Here is a 24,549-nt window from a genome sequence, read left to right on the forward strand (position 1 = left end):
GCCTCATACAATCTACAATACGTGGTAAAGCCTTGAAACTAAAAAAAATGATTAAAGAATGTGATTTTAAACATTGAAGCTTTTACTATAGATTAGGCTTGAGTCAGTTGTGCACAGTCTCTGCCCACTCAATGTAATAATAATTAAATACAAATAAATAACTTTATAGAGAACAAATTGTACAACCTCAAAGTTGAATTTAGCCAAAACATCTGCAGGGTTACCTCTCCTACTCCTGTAAGAGTGATATGGAACATTTAATGACCACCTAAGTAGTCAGGTCCTCTTAATGTGAAAGATGTATCCTACAGTATACCTACAGTATACCAGACTGTTCCCAGTTTCTATACTGGGGCACAGGTTTGGAAATTCTGGTCCAAAATGAAGGGTGTAGCTTACTGGTCCATTAACAGCACATACAGCAAGAACATGATTTTCCATAGAGTTCTATCCCAGTTATAAACAATCCCAACCTTGCTTAATGTCTGAGATCTGATGAGTCAGGATAGAAGGTGGTAATCCTGCAGTCAATGTACTATGTAAACATGCAGCTTCCACTCTATATACTGTAGATGCAAATACTGAAGCATAAATACAAAAAAATCATAAAAGGGATACTTCTCTACTTCACCCTATCAATCGAGCCAGTAAAGTAAGAGTGAGATATTGCCTGACAGCACAGATACAATTACAGTCTGTCTCGGCTATAGCTTGTGTGTTTTAGATTCCTTACTTCAAACTGATTTGTGCAACAGGCTGTAGTATATCCTGTGAAAATATATGCTTTGCCTCTGTTAATCCAGCAGAGTCACAAGCGAAATCTGTAAGTTTTGCAACGTGATCAGGGTAGCCCCTCCTGCCCCAGCGTCTCACCGAGAGGGGAGGAGTGCCGTCGTCCTCAACGGTGACGGACAGCCGGTAGGTCTGCTGCCGCTCGCGGTCAGGGGGTGAGGGTCGGGTGACTACCTCCCCGGTGACTCTGTCCATGCGGAAGGTGAGGTCCTCATTTCCCTGGGTGATGTAGTAGAATAGCATGCCATTGGAGCCAATGTCACGGTCCGTGGCTTGAACCCGCATCACTGCAGTTCCTCCGCCCACATTCTGCAGAAACACCAGCTGGAGTTTAGCATAGAAGGACAGCAGAACACAGGTAGCATGGCTAGGCAGCCTGCTTTACAAGTAGACAGGCAGACATATGGACAGACAAGCATGCAGTTATATAGATATACAGATTCTTAAGCAGTGAGTGGGCACTTCTCTATTAACACCTATTAAAAACTCTCTATTAGCTGCCCAGTCAAAATCAAAATCCCCACCTTGCTCCTCCCCTACCCTGCCTTTTACCTCCAGTCTCAAACTATCATTTTCTTCTCCGCCACCCCTGTGTCTCAACTGAATGCCGCCTTACTGCCCTCTCCCCTGTCCTCTCCCTCACCTCGCTGATGCTGACATTGTAGCCTCTTGAACTCTGGATTATTGGTGCGTTGTCATTCACATCCAAGATGTTGATGGTGAGGGCGCGGTCAGTGTGACGTGGGGGAGAGCCGTTGTCCACTGCCCGGACCTGATCAGAGACAGAGAAAAGGATCAGTCCTGTCACAGGTGCTGTAAGCAGGTGTTGATCTGTGTGCTGAGGTACTAAGAAGATGTGGGTGGGAAGAGTGCCATACCACCAGCAAATAGCGATCGATGGTCTCTCGGTCAAGCGGTGATACCACAAAGACCTCCCCATACGTGTTATTAGTGGTGTGGATCTCGAACACTTCTCCAACATTCCCTGCCACCAGTGTGAAATTCACCTGAAATAGAGAGGGAGGGAGGTAGGAGGAGGAGAGGTGATACATGTATAGACAGACAGGTGGAGAGCCAGAGAGAGAGGAGTAAAAAAGGAGAGACACAAGCAGATAAAAAAGGAGAGAAAATCAACATAGTTAACCAATGTCTTTCTCTGTGTTGATCCACTTGTCGTCCTGTCAGTCAGTCTGTCTCTCTGTCTCTCCCAGTCTTTGTCAATTATTCTCTCTGCCTGCCCCCTCGCTTGTCTGTCGGTCAGACTGTCCATCCCTGTCCTTACCAGCCCATTCTTTCCAGCGTCCCTGTCTCTCCCCAGCACCACAGCCACCCTTCTCCCACGGGGTGTGTTCTCTGGCACATCCACTGATGAATCAGATGTGATATCAAACTCGGGGCTATTGTCATTCTCATCCAGGATGGTGATTGACACCTGTTTGTAACCCAAACACCCGATGAGACAGAAATAGAGTAACAGACAGAGACATGCAGAGTTAAATAGAAGATAACTTGGATAACTCTGTTTCCCTTACCTAACCCATTGCTTCATATTACTCTGTTCCTATCTCTCGAACATGCCTGAAGAAAACTCCACAGCTGAAACATTGCATTTCTTTTATTTCTTTTTCAATATCGAATAAACTTCGACTTGCTCCCATGCTATGAACATTCGGACCCAGCTCTCTGCTCTGACCCCACAAGACCTTATTAAACCTTACACCTTACTTGTAGAGAGAGGGAGAAAGAGATGTTACCTTCTGTAATTCCAAGCAGAAAGCAAAAAAAAAAAGAAATACATGGTTTAAGATTCCTTGCAAATGAGCCCTTCATTACAAAGTTAAAATTACTGCTTAATACAGTATGATGATTTTGGGAACCACTCTCAACTTAGATGATGAGACATAAAATGACCAATAATACCTTGACAAATATGTGTTACTATTCAATATATTTTTATCTGATAAACATAAAGAATCTGGTTTGGCCTGCTGCCACTAGACTTTGGGGGACCATTCAGATTGTTTTTGTGTCTAAACTTAGACAGTGTTGGGAGGGAGTCAGAGGAGAGGAACCTGTGTCCTAAGTCTTACCACAGTTGAGTCCTTCTTGGGTCCTCCATCATCAGCCACAACTGTTAGTGTGTAAACATCCCCCTTCTCCCGGTCCAGCTGGCCCATCACTGTGATACGACCCTGAGAACAAAAATGACACGCAGAGTTCATACAGTGTATTGTGGAATATAGCTCTGAGAATACAGACATAACATGACAAAATACACAAAAGGTTTTCTTCCCATGTGTTACTAGACTGCTATTTAAACTTCCGTGAAAAAATACAAAAAATATTTTCATGATCTATGCACTCTTACATAAAGGCCGTTTGATTAGTTAAGGTTTACTGATGTACTCCAGAGATGGTGTTGACTCACAGTGACGCTGTCTATCTTGAAGAGTGCCAGGGCAAGTGGGGAGGTGTCTGGGTCGAAGCGGTAGGTAATCTGATTGAGGTTGTCAGCGGAGCGGGCGCGGACTTGCAGCACCTCAGTTCCCGTGGCGATGTTCTCAAGCAGTGCAGCCTCATAGGTGGGCTGGGAGAAGGCCACAGCTTCGTCCAGCTCATTGAGCAGTGTGACGTAAACGCTGCAGAACCCCCGGTGGAAGGGTGGGGCCTGGTCTGTGGCTGACACATTCATCAGGTAGCTGGTCCGTGTCTCATAGTCCAGGTAGTCCACAGTGGTCACCAGGCCTGTGCTCACATCAATCTCGAACTTCCTGTCTGCCCCTGACACAATGCTATAGGCCACTGCACCCCCATCACCTTAAGTTAGAGAAGATGCAAACATGCAGATGATGTATTACTGAATATGCTCACTTCCTACAAAGGTTAAGATCTATAACGCAGACAGTCTTTCTACAGTCTTTCAAAGCCTTGTCTTTGACATTGGCCCTGCATTCTTCATTACTCAGTGGGCAAAGCATTGCTAGGGATGGGTGGGCTTGAGTTGGCAAGAGTATCTTCTGCTTCCTGCTCTACAGAAGCTGTTGTAAGCTGCTGGGAGCCTTTGAGCTTGCAGCTTTTTTCAGGAAAATGTGCATCTCACTTCCAATAGATGCTAACTCTCCTGTTTCCTGTCACTCATTAACAGAAATGTAAAATGTTAATTACATTAGATCTACCTTTTTAAAACCTTTTATTAATCATTTTCCCCATTTTAATATAGAAGAGCAGAGTCCTCAGTACTGCGTACCCATGTCGCGGTCGGTGGCACGGACCACGATCACAGAGGTGCCAATGCCTGCTGTTTCTCTCAAGCCCAGGCGGTTATACTGTTGTTGGGTGAACACGGGTGCCTCGTCATTGGCATCCTCCACATACACTATGACCTGGCAGAGAGGACCCAGTTAGCAAGGCACACAGATAATGACTGAGCCACACATACATCTGTAACATTAAGGGAACCTCCCACTGACTCTTATTCTATTTTTATTTACTATTCTGAACTCCACTACATAAGGTAAAAGTAGGTTCTAACCAAATGTTGCACTTTTGGATTTATTAGAAAGTAGGGACATCTCCTCAGTTTCTCAGATCCTGCCCCTCATTGGTAGTAATACAGGCCTTCCCACTACCACATACACCATTCACTATTCTTGTAGGTAGTAGCTGGCTTTTAATGCTCATAATATTTGAAGATAAAAAATCCTTGACCTGTACTGAATCTGAATGGAATGGCTTTTCTCCCAGATTTCAACTTATAAAAATGTTACATTACATCATTCCTTAACAGAAGCAAGAATAATTAATATATACATCTATAACTTCCAACATACATAGTTGAAAATGTGTGAGTGGGAAGGCTTAATGTCATTTTAAAAACTGTGCCATATATTAATGATATACTGTACAATGCTGATGACCCTACTTTCCACATACAACACATCTGGCTAAACCTGTATCCCCAGCCCCTCCCAAAACTATGCACTATACCCGGACAGAGCTCCTCATGCGGCCCAGATCACTGTTGTAGGCCTCCACCTCCAGCACATGGGAGCTGCTAGTCTCTCGGTCCAGGGGGCGCTGTCCACGTGTCACAAGGCCTGTGCCCTCACTGATATTGAAGATGTTGTTGCTGTTGCCTAGGAGAGAGAAGACAGGGGTGGAATTTCAACAACATACAATGCGCTGCAGGGTCAGCACATTGATACAACTCTTTCCATCAGGAGAAAACAGCCCCCTAACAAGAAAACAATAACAACACAAACTTGAAATTATTTAACAAGAAATGACTCCAATAACTCAATCACTGTGATCTCTCACTGATATCTCAGTCATAAATGAGAAACAGATGCTCCATCTGCTCCTCTCATACTAGGCCCTAATCTCTCTCCCGTGCCTCAATATTTCCACTGCTGCATACAGATCTATTATTTTCTGCCACGACAACAGATGTACTGCATAATAGCAAAGATGAATTTAGAGAGCACATCAAAGTGCATACAGAGTATAGAAATAAAGTAATTAAAACAATAAGTATAAAATTTGGTCTCAGCCAATGGCCAGGACACAGTTCCTTCTTGGATAAGAGAGCACAGTGACTACTATTCTGCAGTTGTTACAAAGACAGCTGGATTCTCCTACTATCATAAGTAGTAAGGTTTGCATTCGTTCCTCATTTTATGGTTATTTATTTTCATAGCGCTTGTCGGTAGAATCTATTCCCCCAGAGAACCCTTGATGAAGAGCAATGCAATCTGCTGGCTGCCTGCACTTGGTTGCACACGGAGATTATGAGGCAGGTGAAGCTCACCAGACAGGATTCGGTACAGCACCCTGCCGTTCTCTCCTTCGTCGGCGTCTGTGGCTTGCACCTGCAATCACAGACACACACAGTCTTGGTTTTGGCCTCTCGGTTACCTCAGACTGTGAAGGGAAATAAATAGCACGGCTCATGTTTCTTGTTCATGAAATGAACAACATAAAGTCCTCATTCGTTTTCATTAGGCCCAGCTCACACAGCTGTGCTCCGCCACTGAATTTCAAAATCCAGACAAAACCTCGTTAATTTACACAACATTCACCCGTTTACTGGAGAGGATAGTATATCAAAAACTTTATCCCATCATGAGTCAATGAAAAATAACTGGTTTCAAGCTGCAGGGCAGTCTGTTTTTAAAATAACTCTAAACAGCTCACCGCAGTATATCTCATAAGATCAGTTAATAATACAGTACTTCTTGTTATTTTACTTTCAATTTAATCAAGTTAATATTTACTTATTATGATTTAAATTGATCTTACTCAGGCATCATAAAACACAACATAAAATCTGTTGCACGAGCAGTTTATTATACACTCCTGGCAGCTTGACAACGAACTAATCTCCGCTTAAAACAGCAACTGCAAATAAACATACAGTACAGAGGCAGTAACTGCCAAAAACAACTGCCTGGACATACTCAAGACAAACTTGATCGAACCAAACAATGAACCATGGACAAAACATCTCATTTTGGATGTAGGATCTAAATATTCACAGCTCACTAGGAAAGTGCGTTTGCAACTACATATTTACAGTATATGAATCTCGATTCTCTGCCCTTGTTAAAATAAAAAAAAACATTAAAAAAAACTAGGTGCAAAGCAAAAAATCAGATCTTGTCTTTCTGACATTGCATATTCAAGACAAATGTAGGTTGCAAAACAAACATGCATAAGTGAGCCACTGGAATGGTTACTTTTGTGTTATTGAAGTATATTTAATTATAATCTATTTGCTTAATATTTCCTGTTTCTAGATATTATTTAAATGTTAAAGTTTTGTAATTGTAAAGATTTTAATGAGCAGTCATTTGTTGTACATCATATTTATGCCAACATTAAGTTTTAATATTATTTGGAATTATTATTTTGAAGCAGCAAAAGTTAAATGTTGATACAATTGTTGCAACTAGTTGCATTTAATTGGGGTTCGTGTACTTTAATTACGAGCAACTTGATTCATATCTGATTTATTGTAACATTAAATACTGAAAAAAATATAAAGGCACACTTTAGTGTAAATCTTTAAACTGAAGTATGTCTTACAAAAGTTTAAAAAAACCTTGTCCTGTGAGAAGGTCTATAAAAAGCCTTTTGAAAATCTGAATATTGCGTGCTCCATTTGTATCTATAACCAATCCTGCTTGTTCAAATCCTCTACCAAGTTTGTAAAACGAGACCCAGCATTTCTAAATCTTGGAATGGATGCAACATTATTTCTTATGTTTCTTAGTAATGATGCTGAAGTAATGCCTACTGAGTCTCTACAAGGGATATAGAGAGTTAGTGAATTGACAGTTCCTGTTAGCGGAAGTGAAATTAAACCCTTGACATATTTTATTTAAATAATCTCTGTTACCTGTGTTATTTTTTACCCCGTGTTGTTATTTGAAGCTCATGTTAGGTTTATCACAAGGTTATTTGTGATGTTTTTTTTACAGTATAAGCAAACATTGCCTTGTTTAGGTCCTTAAACTATCTGATGCTGAAGAATTGATATTTGTGTTAATAATGTCAAGATTAGACAGCTCTATAATAATAATAATAATTGCTTACATTTATATAGCGCTTCTCTGGACACTCAAAGCGCTTTACAGGTAATGGGGACTCCCCTCCACCACCACCAATGTGCAGCATCCACCTGGATGATGTGATGGCAGCCATAGTGCGCCAGAACGCTCACCACACATCAGGTATCAGTGGGGAGGAGAGCAGAGTAATGTAGCCAATTCATAGAGGGGGATTATTAGGAGGCTATGATTGGGAAGGGCCAATGGGAAATTTGGCCAGGATGCTGGGGTTACACTCCTACTCTTTTCAAGAAACACCCTGGAGTTTTTAATGACCACAGAGAGTCAGGACCTCGGTTTTACGTCTCATCCGAAGGACGGCGCCTGTTTTACAGTATAGTGTCCCCATCACTATACTGGGGCATTAGGACCCACATGAGCCGCAAGGTGAGCGCCCCCTGCCGGCCCCACTAACACCTCTTCGAGCAGCAATCTTAGTTTTTCCAGGAGGTCTCCCATCCAGGTACTGACCAGGCTCACACCTGCTTAGCTTCAGTGGGCTGCCAATTGTGAGTTGCAGGGTGATATGACTGCTGGCTGGGTATCTACCACCTTACTACAGTCCCTTCTTTGTACTAAACTGGTTCCAGTATGTCAAGAATGCTGGGTTTCAAGTGCTTAATAAAACTGCTCTGGCTCCTGTCCTTCAAAGCTTGTGATGGCTCCCTTTAATCTAGGGTAGATTTTAAGGTTTTCCTGCTTACATAAAGTACAAGACAAAAATAGTCTAACTCCAGGTTAGGTGTGTACTGCTTAAATACAGTCCCAATAGAGATAATATGAGATCTGCTGATTTTAGTCTTCTCATTCTACCTAGGACCAGGGTTCACGCAATGGTTGACAGAATGCTCTTTTGTACAGCTCCACATCTATGACACTCACTGCCCACTTCCATTAGATGCCCTGCAACTGCTGATGAAACTATATTTTACCCTAGTCTTTAAATTATAATTTTGTTTTACACGTGGTTTTATTTGGTCAATTTGCTCAATTCGTTTCAGTGTTATTATTTTTTTTCCCTCATATTTTTTTATGAATTTACAGTTCGGGAGCTTTCTGAAAATGACTTATAATTAAAAGGATTCTAATTATAATGACCTGACCTCCTCTTCTAGATCACCTGACACACAGTGTTCTTGGTTTGACCGACAGCTCTCACTGTGTGCTGGCTCCTCCCCTATTCCACCCACCAACCAACAGGCTTAGGTCTGCAGGGTTTCCACAGCAACACCACAATCACTTAACAGTTCACAGTGCCTGGGCCTTCTGAAAATTCCTCACAAATCAAAACATGGCTGAACCTTGACAAGCAAGCAGTGTAAGCAGCTGCAAAGTGCTTCCTTTTCTGTGTTTAAGCATTTTCATTATTGTCTTCTAGTGTTTGGCTGTGAACAAAAAGTATTATAATCCAAAAAAACATTAGCTTCAACCTCTTACTGGGATTTACCAACACAGTAATAAGCCTGCAAAGTAACAAAAAATAACAACTAGCAAACTAGTCAATAGTGTATTTTGCCAGTAGTTTATTTCACACCATCTCGAGAAACAAAATAGCATTGAGAGAGACTTTAAACACTTTAGAATTGTATGAAGACTGATGTAAAACTAGGTATAAAGACGTATAAAACTACATACAGTATGTGAACTGGAGTTTTTTAAAGGCAGCTACAGTTAACGTGCAGTTGTATTTACAAATGTGTTACTTATGCACAGTGTATGCTGTAGTAATTTAATAAATCAATATACATGGGTACATTACTATGATATTTGTTTTTTTCTGGCATCTCTTATTTGCTGACCTCCTGTTTTCCTATGTGACACAGGCATGTGCACACACTGCACTGGGAGACAGAGAAGCCCTGTCTGCACTCTGAGCACACTCATTAGCTTGATAAAGAGCTGCAGAGGAGAGGAGGGAGGGATGAAGGGAAAGTGTGAGGAGTGAGATTGGCAGGTAATGAATGGTCCATACAGAGTGGGCTATACCACCTTCAATACCAGAGAGGGGGGGGGGAGAAAATTGAGCCTAAAAGTAAAAACAACATTATGACTGTATACACAAAGAAAATGAAAGGTAAAAGAAAGCATCGATGAAAGTTAGATTATGTCCATGCACTTCATACAAATGTAACCTCACTTCCACATGAATTACATTTTGTAAAGCATTTTTAAAAGAAGTTTCGGGGAAGGACACTAAGAAGTTTGTGCCGAGTTACTGCTTTATTTCCACCCCTGTTTCCCCAGGTCCTGAATCCTGATCTCATTCCCTCTTCTGCTCCTCCACTTTGAGCTCAGAGGAGAAGTGAAAAGGAAGGCTAGGGAGAGAAAGGGATAGAAGTTGATTGAGAGAGCAAGAGAGAGAGAGAGGAGGACAGAGTCAAAGCAGATACTTGTCTCCTTCAAGCGTGAGTGACAAGAGGTAACAACAAGCATGTTTTCTGTGCTATTCAGTGGAGGGGTGACTTGGGCTCTGGATGTGTGACCTTTTGGTGCCTGAGTGCTACAACTGACTGGCGGGTGAGAGGAAGAGAGAGAGGAGTCTAGTCACAAAAGAGCGAGAAGCTGGGGCTCAGAACTGCTGCTGCAGTCTGAGAGCAAGCCCACGAGGCCCAGCACACAGAGCGATGCTCCTGCACACAGCTCAGCTCCAGCTGCCCTGAGGCGCTGGAGTTGCAGCAGAACCGTGGAGTGCCCTGTGTTAATCCTGCACCGTGGGACTCCAGGCATTTCACCTGTTTTATTATAAAATAGCATTTCGTCGAGATGAAAGTCAGGTGTAAAATACTAGAAACTGAAACATTTAACATGCATGCTCTGCGCTCACAATTTTCAGACATCTGTTGGTTTTGAAAATGTTTTGCATTTTGCAGTTTGAGAGTGTGTACAGTAGCATCTTGGGGAAGGCAGATTTAAATTGTTCACACAGGGGTATAATTTGGTCCAGCTCAGCTTGCCTGATGCCCTGGAGTATGAGCTTATGCTGGTGAGGTGGCATTATCATGTATTCTTATTTTGTTGTATTACCTTTGTCAGAGGTGACTTATTTCAAACTAAAGCACAGAATATAGGGAGAGAAGTACAAACAAGAAAGCAGTTAATGCAATGATACAATCACCAAAACAACATACTGACTCAAAATAGCCCCCAGTAATGTTTAAAAATTAAAGCAACATGATACAAAACAGAAATATTTTTAAATAAAAAACAGAAGTAGCTAACATGCAATATATAGAGATTTTGATACAGAAATTATGTTATTTATTGGTGTTTTGTTTTTTAAAAACATGTATATTATCAGGCTGTAGGAATCTTTGTTGGGTATGAAAACTGGAAGAAAATTAAAAGAAACAGACCTCAGAGTTGACTGTTGGGTTTGTAACAGTTATTTGTAAGTCTGTAAGTCTGTCTTTGAGTAGCATTGTCTAACTGACTTCCTCCCCTGATTACAGACAGCAACTGTGATCTTGGCTCAGGCTGGTATCAGCACTGTGTCCAGAGCCCAAAGATAACAGAAGCATGTGAGATGTATTCAGAAGCTGAAGTGTTTAGCACAACTCTATTATTAGAATGAGATTATCAGCCTTAACAATGTGTACTAGAATGTTCTTTAAATTAAGTAAATATTTACTGCAAGGAATGTCAAATGTGTAGCTGGGACTTTACACTGTCCTTTTCTAATAGGGTCTTTAGCTTCATCCAAAGAGGCACAGATCTGTATCCTAGATGAGACAGAAGTGCAACACACTTTATTGGCCTTTGAGTATGTGTACACCTTATGTACATGTGTGATGTGTTCATTACGTGTGTAATGAAGAGCCATCAGAATGTGTAAAAAGTGTGTGTACTGTATGTGCCAGCTTCAGTGTACACTTAGTCTTGATGTATTACTATGAACGTGTGGACAAATTCTAAAAAACTGCATATACTGTATGTATCATGCCAAACAAATTTCATACATTTGCAGGTTTAACTAGAGTTGCCACTTAAGACATGTGATATACTGTAATTTGACCTTCTATGAATGGTTACAGAGCTGCTGGATGTGTAAATTTGCCTGCCTATAGATTTCCTCTTGAACATCACATAGCAATCCTATGGGTGGTGCAGTGGCTCTGTGGCTAAGGATCTGTCCCTGTAGCTGGAAGGTTGCCGGTTCGTATCCTGTGGCCTGTAGAGGAATCCTACTCTGTTGGGCTCCTGAGCAAGGCCCTTAACACCAACTGCTCCAGGGGCGCTGTGTAAATGGCTGACCCTGTGCTCTGACCCCAAGCTTCTCTCCCTGTCTGTGTGTGTCATGGAGAGCAAGTTGGGGTATGCGAAAAGACAAATTCCTAATACAAGAAATTGTATATGGCCAATAAATTGATCTTATGTTTTAAGTTTTTATGAACAATTTCGGAATTCTCCGAATGTGTTCAGCATGATTCCAGTTATACTGTACATAAGTAGCAGGTAATTCCATTTGAGCCACACACAGTGGCTCAATGGGTCAGAGCTTATGCTGGTATCCATGCGTGAAGAGATCAGAAAGCACATGACTTCACCCCTGGATGGAACGCTGATCCATCATAGGGTCTCCCTCCAGCAATACAGGTTCCCATTTATACAGCTGGGTGGACTGGAGCAATTGGTTTAAAGTACAGTACCTCACTCAAGGCACAGCAGCGTCTGCAGCAGGGACTTTAACCTGCAACTTGTTAGTTTTGAGTCCAGACATTTACCTAATATGCTAGCCTTCCCGTTATACTTAAACATCCATGATTATGTATATTATATATACAGTATATGATGCTAATATATGTTTTAGGATTTGTGATACTAAAAATGAAGCCTTTTCCACACTTTTTGCACAGACTTCTAGGCTATAGTTTGGTGCTACAATCTGAAAAAGTTTCATTAGAAATCTCTCTCCAAGCAGTTTGTTTTATGTACATTACCTTCTCTCTTCTCTCTCTCTCAGAATCTTCAAAATTATTTCTCTGTCTTAAACTGTTCATTAACCTAAGAACTCATATTAAACAACTTTGAATGAGTCACAGCCTTACTAGATTTGTTGATATCACCAAGTAAAAATATATCTGCTACAAGGAACAAATTGCAAGAACAGGCATTGGGGTCATATATATAGAACTGTGAAGAAGTTTAATCTCATTAGTATTTGCAAGAATTTCAAAAATGCTTAGTCTTTATTACCAAGAAAAATTGATTAAGCATTTTCATAGGGCAAACACATGAAAAGAAAACAATTTTTTGAAATAATAAAAATAAATTGATGCATAGGTTTGAACTGGAAAGAAATTTTGATATAGCAATAATCTGCAATGCATATGTCACAGATGCCTTGAAATGTTTTTTCACTGTACATATATGCACCGTACATATATATTTCTACATGCAGAAGAAACCAGAGGGGTCTGGAACAGCACACCTACAGTCCTTGCCAGTCAGTCACATCTGGAATTAAGACATCTTAACCTGACAAACACCGATTCACAACTGGACCATGGCAACAGAACACGTGTATAATACTGTAGCTACACCATGATGAAAAAATCTGGTACCAGTCTGCCAATGTGCTGACTGGACGGGAAAGGGGAAAAAGATGGGAAGCAAGGTGTTGTAGTGTTGGGGATACTAATGAGCTAACCAGCCTTGTGGCAGAGTGGACTGTTATTTTTCTTAAAATAATTTCATGTCCCAGTGTCTCCATACCTGATACGCTATGCTTAGTTCCTGCTGAATTAGAACCTGACATTTATAAATCTTACAGACCTGGGGGGCAGAGGGGTGGGTGATGGAGGTCACTTTTAATGAACTCAATTTGTAAAACATTGAAAAACCTGCCAAGCAAAAAAACTCATTTCACTTTAAAGTTAATAACTACATAATTGCTGAAATCCCCACCTAGAATAGTGCTCACTTTTTCTAACCCTGCATAGTATATTTTGCCTTCAATAACCCAGACCTAACACTGATTCAGCTCCTAAGGCAGTGCGCTACACGCATCTCAGTCTGTGCCTTGCTTAATGGTACAGTGCAATACATAGGGCTGACTGCAATGCTAGGCTTCTGAATTTATGATGTGAGCATATAACAAGTGGTTTCAAATAAAATAGCAAATACTTATGTACTGTATTTTTTTTCAGACATTGAACAGCCTTAACTATCTGTGCTCCAGTTGTAATAGAACTTCACAGAATTGACACAACATATGAATGCTGTGATGCTATTTTGTGCCTTATGAATTTGTGACAGTTAGTGAAATAGAGCAGTATCCAAATTAAACAGCTATTGGGTATTATCCTGCACTCATGCTGCAAGGGAAGCTGGGGTCTTGTGGTAAATCTGTATTGTGTATGTTGTGCAGGAAAGATGAGTGAGCTGGTCAATAGCTCTGCCCTCCCGCTGAATGAGTCTTGGACGCTGCTCTCCAGATCCCCGCTGCCCACAGTGTCCCCTGTGCCTGTGCCTGACCCCCTGCCCATCATCCTGGCTGTGCTGTGTCTGTTTGTGCTCTTCGCCAGCTGTGCTGCCTTCCTGGCGCTGTGCAGGCCATCGGCGCTGGAGGGAGCACGTAATGGGCACCGGGAAAGCATGCCTCACCACAGTGGTGACACCAGCGAGCCGCAGCTGCGCCTCTGGAAACGCCTGGGCTCCCTGCGCCAGTCCCTCTCCTCCTTCCGCCGCACGCAGCGCCCCCCGGCCCCCTGCAGGAGCGCCCACAATCCCCTGCCTTGCCTTGATGCCACAGAGATTTGAATGGCGGGGGGTCGCAGTGACAGGACTGCTGTGGTCAAGACTCGACAGACCGTGCCGATAGTCCAGGGTTCAAGATGCGGTTTATATCTTTATACTGTACCTTCAGCTTCTCTATTAGATCCCCTGTGCTTATTTCTGGTGAGCTACTGTTGTCAGCATTTTGCTTTCATTTGGAAAAATGTATTGCCTAAACTTTTAGTTTTTAGACATTTTTAACAAAAGTGTTTCTACAGCAATTTTCTTTGTCAGAGAAAGGTGTTTTTCTTCAAATTCAGGAAAGAGTGAGATCGGCAGACAAGGCCCTTAGAAAGCCTCCTTTGTGCTGCTGGGGAGAGGGGCATAGGCAGAGAGACTGCTGGGAATGCAAAGCTGCAGATCCGGACGGGGGAATGTGGTAGCCCAAAGCTAACACCCCAACCACTGGAACCAATCTGGCGGGTGAGACCTCACTGCTGTGGCGTGTCAGTAGTGTGCAGTTTTGTGAAATGCAAGAGGAATCTAACACTACTGCTTCTGTGTGTATGAGTGATTGTTCTTTTTTCATGAAACTTTAAACAGCTAAAACATGAGCTCGCCAGCTCTGAGGGGTTAGTTGATGGATTCTCTGTGGGCTTTGCTTAATAGAAACTCTGGCTCTTCATACTTTTTTTAAACCAAGTTTTGTTAAACTGTTTTATTTACGGCATCACTTTTTGTTTTATAATAAAAAGAACAGGTTTTAAGAAAAGGCTCTTGAATGTTTTGCCTAGGTCTGGTTGTGTGGTGTATCTGTATCTCCAGCTGTATGCAGAGCTGAGGTTACCTGTACTATACTGGTGCCCTGGGGGATGGTCTCCAGCACACTGGTCTCGTAGCTGTTCTGCAGGAAGATGGGCCGATTGTCATTGACGTCCTGCACCACGACATTCACTGTGGCCGTGCCTGTGCGCCGCCCTCCTGCTGGCCCGTTATCTGGGGGACAAGAGCAGAGGCAATCAGTGACTCCCAAACATTGGTGCTTAAAGCCACAGTCACTGCGCTCATGAACCATGTAAACCATCCACTCATCCACAATCAGTTTAAGGAAACATTGCCTTTCTCTTGATTTAAAGGCCGATCGGGAACACTTAAAAAAAAAAGTTGTTTGAGCAAAACTGAGCAAAGTCATCTCAAAGTGTAAGGCTATGCCAATGTATCAATAGCACTGAGACTAGGGACTGCAACTTCCATTTATAAATTCCTAATAACGTAATACATTCAAAAAGCACTGATATAGTGTTAATAACATTGCAGTAATAGGTTCTTAATGAATGATTCAGAAAAAGTATAGTAACAAAAGTCACAGTCTTATTTATAAATAATTTATTAACAGATAATTTAACATCAACGGCTTGCTTGTTTTACATTTGTAAAGTACCAGTTCCCACCGCTAAACTGAAGTGATACATCTAAATGCCCATTATCTTAGCACTACAGTGAAGGTCAGGATTTGAAATAAAGACACAACCACAGTAACAATGTATAGATATGCTGAAGTGCACCCAGGACCCTCTAATTGATGACAGTCTCCTGTGGGCAGCCAAGAGTCTAAAACCTCCATGACTTTAAGAGATTGAATATAAAAACATGATGCGTGCAGCCTCTGTCAGCTGAGTAACTAAACTTTTTTTTTAAAGCAGAAAAACAGGAAACCTCAAGATTCTATTTTTTTCTTGAATATTTAAAACATAAACAGAAGTGCCTCCATTTTTTTTTCATTTTTCATTTCTGTATTTTGGATTTATGACCTAAATGTAAAAATGTATTTTTTGTTGGGGAAGGGGGGGGGGGGCATTTTTCCAAAACAAAGATAAAATGGCATTCTCATTTTTCTATGTAGCTGAATGTTTTATACACTTACATCATGACATTCAGAATATGAGAATTAATACGTGTGTGGTTAACAGACCTGAAAACATATACTGTTTATAGGAACTGGGAAATCCAACTCTTCAGTATAGAAACCACAGAAACAGAACAGCAGTAAACAGCTATAAATTCCTGACATTAAAACAAGGAGTCTGACCATAGATATTTTTGACAATTTTACATCATTTTTCCCATACAATATCTGTCCAGGATGAAGTATTTCTCTCGGGTTTGAAGAGAGATAAAAATGTTTTTTTAATAATTGTTCATTATAGGAATGTTTCTGTCACAATTTTTCATGTAAAATCTAGGATGCTTCTTCCAGTCTAAACAAGTCCTGATTCTGCATGAAAAGTCACTTAAAGATTCTTTCAGTGCCTTCTTTCAGTGCCTTAATCCATGGTTCCAGGGAGAAATTACAAGTGGAAACTGAAACAGTAGACAAAGCTTCTAAAATCACTGAGGTCTTTCATAACCTGATCGGATTGCAAAACCTTGCTAATGAAAGTGTATATATATATTTTTTTAAATTCATGGTACCTTTTTTTTCATGCTTTGAAAGTATCAGGCTTTCCTTTTTTCCCTTTCAAATTATTGATCCACTCAGAACTTGAAACTTTCATCTACTTTGTCAGAGCTCCGTGATTTGTGATCTTGAATCCAAATTTTTGAATATCATTTGGAAAATAAATCTCTGTTCCATAAACTGTGATCTCAGTATTTGGATTTTATTCATACAATGGCGTAATGCAGACAGTCAAGCAGAAGACTAATGTGTTTACTACTGTATCTGCTGTGAGAAGAGGATCAGTGGCTCACCAATGGCCTCTATAATGAGAGAGTAGAACGCCTGAGTCTCTCTGTCCAAGCTGACCACAGTCCGCACCACACCGTCCCTGAAGCCCACGCTGAATTTGCCATCCTGATTGCCCCCTGTGGGTAAACACAGCCTACATTATCTTCTGCACACTATTCCAGACAACACATCTGCATGATCACCAGTGCTACAAATGAAACAAGTAATCAGCACTGGAGAAGCTAAAGACTGTACTCCTTAAACAAGTCAGTGGAGTCGGTGAGGCTATGTAGTCTGTGGAGGTGGTGTGGCAATGTGAACTGTGGAGTCAGTGTCAGTGAGGCAGTATGGGCAGTGGAGTCAGTGAAGCTGTACAGTCTGCTCTTGGAGGTGGTGTGATAGAATGAACTGTGGAGTCAGTGAGGCAGTACGGGCAGTGGAGTCAGTGAAGCAGTACAGTCTGCTCTTGGAAGTGGTGTGATAGAATGAAATGTGGAATCAGTGAGGCAGTACGGGCAGTGGAGTCAGTGAAGCAGTACAGTCTGCTCTTGGAGGTGGTGTGACAGTATGAAGTGTGGAATCAGTGAGGCAGTACGGGCAGTGGAGTCAGTGAAGCAATACAGTCTGCTCTTGGAGGTGGTGTGACAGTATGAAGTGTGGAGTCAGAGAGGCAGTATGGGCAGTGGAGTCAGTGAGGCAATACAGTCTGCTCTTGAAGGTGGTGTGACAGTATGAAGTGTGGAGTCAGAGAGGCAGTACGGGCAGTGGAGTCAGTGAGGCAGTAAAGTCTGTTCTTGGAGGTGGTGTGACAGTATGAAATGTGGTGTCAGTACGCCAGTACAGGTAGTGAGGCAGTATGGGTTGTGGAGTTTATGTGACAGTATAGAGTTGAGTCAGTGAGGCAATATGGACAGTGTGATGATGAGTTTGCACAGGAGTCCTTTGCCATGCAGTGTCTGTGCTGGCAGTCAGTTAGTACAGATGTTCCATGCTGGGCAATCAGTATCCAGACCTGTAATGAAGTAGCTGAGCTCAGCATTCAGTCCAGTGTCATTATCTGTACAGCTCAACCTGGTGACCATGTAATCCCGTGCCACATTCTCCAGCAGGGTGATATTGTACACAGATGGGAAGAAGGTGGGAGTCTCATCGTTCATGTCCAGCACTGAAAACATGGGGAACCAAATGAGAAAGAGAGCACAAGACCAACACGCAGGAGATCTACTGTGTTAATAGAATCAAATGAAGAGCATCTGTTCAGAGTCACCACTGTTTCAAGGACTGGCCAAATTAAATTCCTCTCAGTGACCCTGGGATGAACGCAAAGGGTTATGCATGTATTGTGTCAATCATTTGACAGAATACACACATAACCCAAAGGAATTTCTTCAAGCCATATTTCAATCAAATAACAATCATATTTCTGAGTTTAAGCTGCTTTACAGTATTGAACCACTAGATGGTGGCAGAAGACAGAAATGCTTCAGCTCAGCCTTTTACACAGAAATATACAGTACACTGCAATTGCTGCTTTATCATACCACGTTCTAAAGGATGCATTACATGACAGCATTAGTATTAGAGTTTTTCAAACAACTAACAAGTACTGCTTCAGGAAATTTAGGCGAAAAAGTCAGAATCAGCATAAATGACCTCATACTTTGGCTGTAACTAGAGCTGATATACTTTTGTACTGAAGGCAGACACTTTGTTTGTACTAATGATAGAAGTCCCCTAAGGGGCCTGCAGACTGGGGTCATGCTTATAAAACACAATCCAGCTTGGTAAGAAGAAAATGACACAGATAAAATTATAAGAGTTACTCTGGTCTTCAGGATGGTTAAAAAAACTGTGCAGTGGGTTTCAATGTTTCTGTGTGATGTTGGAACATTAGGGCTTAATAGCTCTTGTTCAGATGTGTGTGGCAGAGATGAAAAAGAATGAAAATGTCTTACAGTTGTCTGTGGTCGCAACAGAAGTGCAAGACACAAAAACAAAAATGAGTGCACAAACAAACAAAATGACAAAACACAAGCAAAACATACTGAACAAAAAATCTACAAAACACAAAAATAAGTACACAAACAAAAAAGAGCGCACAAATAAAAATGGAAATAGGTTCTCACAATGCACATACCATCTGCTGTAACATTAGAGTGGGGGCTACAGACCAATGTGAGGTAAAGCATAATATATCTGAGCCATATTAAAGGATAATATAAATATTTATAAGTAAATAATTTCAAAAGTAGTAAGAAAGTCCTTTTTAAAATTTCTAAATTAAAATACTAAAGGTTCTAGATTGTGAAACTCACATAAGAAGCCATATATACAGGTATGAGCTTGTCATATAAACATAGCTCTGGAAAGGCTGGGGCACTTGATAGCATATTGCTTTGACCTCAGTTTGAGCAAAACAAATGGTTCTCACCAAGCTGCCCTCCACAAAACAGACAGAACATTCTACTGTCGTGCCGTTTTTTTAAGGTTTTCTAAAATTCACAAACTGTGCACTTCACACAGCACTGCCCTCTCACCTTACAACAGATGCCACGTCCATTGTGAGAACCTTTGTATAGTGAGAACTGTTGTGTATTTTTTTGTGTATTTTTTTTTCTTTGTGCACTCATTTTTTTGTACGTTTTGCACTGCAGGACAGCTGTAGATTGCAGTTTAATGGCCTCCTCCATCTTAGGTGTGCCATGTGTATAGGTACTGTATATCCAGCCAGCAGGCGTCTCTAGGTGAAAGATTTCTCCAGGAAATTTGCTGCACTTTTATCTTGGTTTTGCTATATATTTGAAACAACTTTAAATGTTCTCGTGTCAATTTTATAACCGTTCACTACTTTTACTGCATGTTGCTACATTGGATTAAAATCACAGAATTGCTTTACCTGATGATCACTTATTAAGTGTAGTATCACTACCTTCATGAGTGTTAAGTGTCACAAAACCTGGCACTAGAGGTAAAACCATTGTAAGTAAAGCAAAATCAAAGTAAAATAGGGAGGAAACATACAGGAAAAAAGCACGTTTTATAGATTAAACTTTAATACAGAGACCAATGTGGACCACATAGGGAAAAGGGCATCCCTGTAAAAATTCCCAAGAGAGGTTACCACATTCATACTTGTTATTGTCACGCCCTGTACACCTAGATAGCGCTGCTCTTCTGTCCTGTTCCTAGATCCCTGTGATTATTCATATCTTTCCAGTGTGTCTTGTTGTGTTGCCTTTTTACTTCCTGTGTCTGCTCTGCTCCTGGCTCAGCACTGTGAGTATGGATGTCCTGAGACCCGCCTATTACCAAGTCGCCCCATGTCTGTGGCCTGAGGGCATAGGTTTCTATACCGACATTGTCTGACCCCCTGAGCCTGGGCTAACCTCCGTGTTGCCCCATTTGCCGCGACGCATAGGGTCTCTACTGCTCTCCTTGTCATTCCATGGCTTGCCCTTCCGACATCTGTGACAGTTATATCACTCTCCTGATGTCACAGAATTGGAAAGAAATGCTTGAAACACTTCAGTGTGTCATTTTGTCCTTACTGTCTTACACTGTCTTTGTGCAGTGATCACACCCCACCCTGCGTACCTGTGATGGTTAGAGTGCTGGTGGAGCTGCGGGGGAACTGGCCTGCATCCGCCACCACCACACGCAGAAAGTACTGGGCTGTGCGCTCGCGGTCCAGCGTTGCCGTGGAGACTACCACGCCTGATGTACTGTTGATGACAAAGTCCAGGCGCGGCATCCCCACCTGCATGGAGAGGCTGACTTGACCGTTGTCACCCTCGTCGGGGTCTACCACCGACACCTGGATCGAGGGACAAGGGAGCAGTGAGAAGGGAATGGAGGTAACAGAGAGGAAGGAGTGGAAGACGACAAGGGAAAGGGTTGCAGGAAGAGAGAGAGAAGGGGAGAGAAAGAGGGGGAAGAGAGGAAGGGGAGAGAGTGAAAATGGGGGAGAGAAGGGAGAGGGTGTGGGAGGAGGATGGCATACTGTAGGTTAAAGGAGAACAGAGGTCAGAGGGTAGAGCTGCATAGCTCTCACACCTTTATTACAAGAGGCACATACAATCAGGCTCATGACGCTTCATTCCTCACCTTAAACACAGATGAGCCGATAGGAAGCCCCTCTGGCACCTCAGCATTGAACGGCAGGTTCAGGAAGGTGGGGTCATTGTCGTTGAGGTCCAGCAAGTTGACCAGCACTATGGTGCTGGCTGAGGAGCGTAAAGGTGGGGTCCCACCTGTGAGTGGCAGCATAACATGACTAAACCACTGCCTGCATCACCCTGAGACTGATCTTCTTGCTTAGACTGCCATCAGACTTTATGAGAAGTCACTTGCTAGTTGGGTCATGACTGGATGGTCCCAAGGTATATATATAAAAAATAGAACTTGTGGTATCCTGCAGATAAGTTAAATTTGCAGTTTGCACACACAATTGTCATTGGAACACAGAAATGGATGTACAGTTACTGCTGCTGATGACATGCTGTACATGCAGATGGACTCACGGTCAGTGGCAGAGACAATGATGGTCCTCATGAGCTGCGTGTCTCCAGGCTGTGTGCTCTCACGGTCCAGCACAGCGCCGCTGGTCCGGATCTTCCCTGTTGTGGTGTTGATGGTGTAGAACCTGTTGGGGGGGCTGATGCTGTACACAACACTTCCATTCTCCGACCTGTCAGGGTCTACTGCCAGCACCTGGGCATGGGGTGAGTGTGAATGTAGGCAGGTAAGAGGAGAAAGAGTGAGAGAAGAGAAGAAGACAGAGAAAGATGGTAAAAGGGGAAGTGGGATGATAGAGAGATGCAGGGATGCAAGGAAGATGGATAAGGGATAGAGAGGTGAAGACAAAGATTGGGAGGGACAGTTCAAGAGAGACATGTAGGGAGAGTAAGAGAGAAAGAGAAGGAGGAAAATAATTTGGATCTAATTTGGAAGCATGACAAAACTAAAAACTAAAACTGCACTCTGCTGGTGAGTCCATCACATTACAGTTGAATTTCCTGCAGTTGGCCAGTGACTGCGCCAAGATAAGGAGAAATCTCAAAACCAACAGACACAAGTGGTTAGAACTGGCCAGAGGATGGAAGCAGAAAGCTAGAGATGGGCATGTGTGCAGGAAAGCCTGAAAAAAACAGAATAACTTACTGGATAAAAAGTGCTGTGAAGATAAAGTAACCATATTCAGAAGCTGTTAATAAAATTGTATGTATTCAACTGGGGATCAAACATGGGAGGCTGCAGCCAATATAAAGTGCCAGGACCCTGGGACCCCAGGAATCACTTTCTTTTCAAATTTACCTACCTACAGGAATTAAAGGGGAACTGTGGTTCCAATTTCTCAGAACGGGGATTACATTGTTTGCTTGGTCTAAAGCATGTTTACAATGTAATAAGGCCACTTTTGAGTCAACGGAAGTTTTGTTGTCTCTTTCTGAATCTCAGACAATTCCAGCAATATGATCCTCTGCATACATTGAAAATTTGTCTCTTTTGTGAAGAGACACTTTGGAGGTTGTACACGTTATCGTGTACTTTGTAGTTTCATTGTGATTTGAAATGCCCTCATAATTGCTGATTCATTATAACCCAGAAATGTAAACATTGTCTTGCAGTTTCCCTTTAACTCTAAACCTTAAAAACAGATGAAGGTCTTAAGCAGAGTGCCGAATGAGTTTCTCAGAAAAGTACACAACCTCAACCGTTCAAGTCCTAGCGTGGTGTGTAACTGTACTGCTATGAGACCAAAGGCAAACAAATTAATTTTCTTTTGAGGCTATTGTCTTGCAAAAAAACTCTGCTATCACATTCAGTTTATAAGATTGCTGAGCGATCAGAGAAATGCCTAAGATTTGTGCAGAGTAGACTTTAGAATGCAGGGATGCTTTCATTTACCGTATTTCAAATTTAAAAGATACTAATGTTCCTGTGGTGTCTTTATGAAATTTGTCATCATATTTTTTTCCAAGAACATTGACACATTAGTGTCACTTTGGTAGAAGTGTGCTCTTGAATTACATGATTATAACATGTTACATATTATGACCTATTACCGTATTTTAGGCTAATTTTCAATTTTCCCAATAACATTTATTGCAAGTATCATTTTGTTAATGATACGGTAACTGACAGAAAACCGGTTTGTCTTCTATCTTCTGGTTTTTAAAGGAAAGTACTGGCCTATGTAAAAAGGCCTGCTGCAGGCAGAGGGCAGCTCTTCACCACCTCATAGCACATTCTCAGAGAAAATTTGTTGAAACAATTCAGGCAAATAGCCCAAAGGGAGCACTTCACATTTATTTGTTCAGTCACAAATGTAAATTTTAAACAAAAAAAGTTAAAAACTCAGTTCCAAGAGTTGATTAATTATTAATTGGATTCAAATTAATGTCTGTACCCCGAGCTGTTTTAATTGCTCATTAGTAGAACAACGTGAATCAAAGTTCTTTGGGTGCTTAATTACTAACAGTCAAGGCTGTATTGGACTACTCAGACCTATGAGAGAGAAGAAGGTAGGGTCTGAATACGGGAGCAAATACAAACACACAGCAATGAGGCAGGCTGGAGATGGGGTCAGTTCAGGGCACAGAGTCACCACTGAGAACAGCTGACTGCCAGGAAAGACAGAGACAGAAATACAGTGAGAAAGATGCGCTTCCAGTGAAGAGAAGCTAGGAGCAATTCTAAAGGGAGTCCTGCAGGGAGAGATTTGTTCCCAATTGTCACTCTAATGGTTTTAGATAAACAGGCTTTCAAAAAATGGATGAGTATTAGTTCCATTTAATTGTAGTTTTGAGGAAGATCAAACAAATCAACAGAAAGTGGAGTTTTTAGTCATGTGGAATTTTGCTCAGGTTGCAAAACGTTTTACTGTTTGTGTCATCAATGATAACTGAGAATGGTGTACTACAGCTAGTACGGTCACCCTGAATATTGCAGGAATATTATGCCAGAGAGAAAGGCAGGTGAGAGATCAGAATGTTAGCCTAGACAGTCAGATTTTCAGCAGTAAACTGTGCTGCTATCCTGGACACTCTCCACACTGCTGCTACACACGTTTTTCATACTGGTATTTCAACATGTATTTAGCTTGCAGCTACATTTTAATCCCTAATTGGAGTTAATTATTTTTAGTGCTTAGTAATAAATGAATGAATAATCAAGAATTAATTAGTGGGGCTGTGTATCAGTAATGCAGGGAAGGTTATCTCTTTGGCCAGTCTACTGGAGGGATCAGAAGATCCCTTTTCATGGAGTGATAGTCATAGAGTCTGACTCAGGGTTCAGCTATTTTAGGTCATGTTAACATGATTTTTTCCAAAGCTTTTGGAAAAAGCAAAAGCAAAAGCAAAGTAACTTCTGTACAAAACATGCTCTCACTTTTCCAATTAACTCCACCTGGCTTTCCCCTTATGCTTATTTGAAAAGCGGACCTATTTTCCATAGCAAGATTGTCTCATGCTACAGCCAAACTTTAAAAGTATTATAATTTCTCAAGTGAGCTATATAATTATGGGAAAAGGACAGCAACCTTTCACGGCTGTCTCTGAACTACTAGAGCAAAGCCTTCCCTTGTGAAAATGTTAGACAGTAGATTCTTACATTTGATGTTTTACTGTGGTTGACTTTAAACATTGACATTGTTTTTCCATTGCTTCCCAGTAGGCATCATACTTTACAAAAAGATTGCACTGG

The 24,549-nt window shown here is 41.7% G+C and overlaps 1 protein-coding gene across 2 annotated transcripts in view; it reads right to left on the bottom strand.

Annotated features, from left to right (window-relative positions):
- cdh23 (cadherin-related 23) overlaps window positions 1–24,549 on the bottom strand; it is a 200,893-nt gene that overhangs the window by 44,335 nt on the left and 132,009 nt on the right. For both annotated transcript variants that reach the window (XM_088635229.1, XM_088635227.1), the window contains exons 22-36: window positions 21,363–21,552; window positions 20,947–21,092; window positions 20,437–20,656; window positions 17,855–18,007; window positions 16,866–16,979; window positions 14,962–15,110; window positions 5,600–5,660; window positions 4,780–4,928; window positions 4,040–4,175; window positions 3,221–3,609; window positions 2,883–2,984; window positions 2,075–2,224; window positions 1,671–1,799; window positions 1,436–1,564; window positions 874–1,101 (exon numbers count right to left, since the gene is read on the bottom strand). In XM_088635229.1, the coding sequence (XP_088491355.1) occupies window positions 874–1,101; window positions 1,436–1,564; window positions 1,671–1,799; window positions 2,075–2,224; window positions 2,883–2,984; window positions 3,221–3,609; window positions 4,040–4,175; window positions 4,780–4,928; window positions 5,600–5,660; window positions 14,962–15,110; window positions 16,866–16,979; window positions 17,855–18,007; window positions 20,437–20,656; window positions 20,947–21,092; window positions 21,363–21,552 (2,445 nt within the window). The remainder of the gene's footprint in view (window positions 1–873; window positions 1,102–1,435; window positions 1,565–1,670; window positions 1,800–2,074; window positions 2,225–2,882; window positions 2,985–3,220; window positions 3,610–4,039; window positions 4,176–4,779; window positions 4,929–5,599; window positions 5,661–14,961; window positions 15,111–16,865; window positions 16,980–17,854; window positions 18,008–20,436; window positions 20,657–20,946; window positions 21,093–21,362; window positions 21,553–24,549) is intronic.

This window comes from Lepisosteus platostomus, chromosome 6 (assembly GCF_059453375.1).
Source record: "Lepisosteus platostomus isolate fLepPlt1 chromosome 6, fLepPlt1.hap1, whole genome shotgun sequence".
Classification (NCBI taxonomy): domain Eukaryota; kingdom Metazoa; phylum Chordata; class Actinopteri; order Semionotiformes; family Lepisosteidae; genus Lepisosteus; species Lepisosteus platostomus.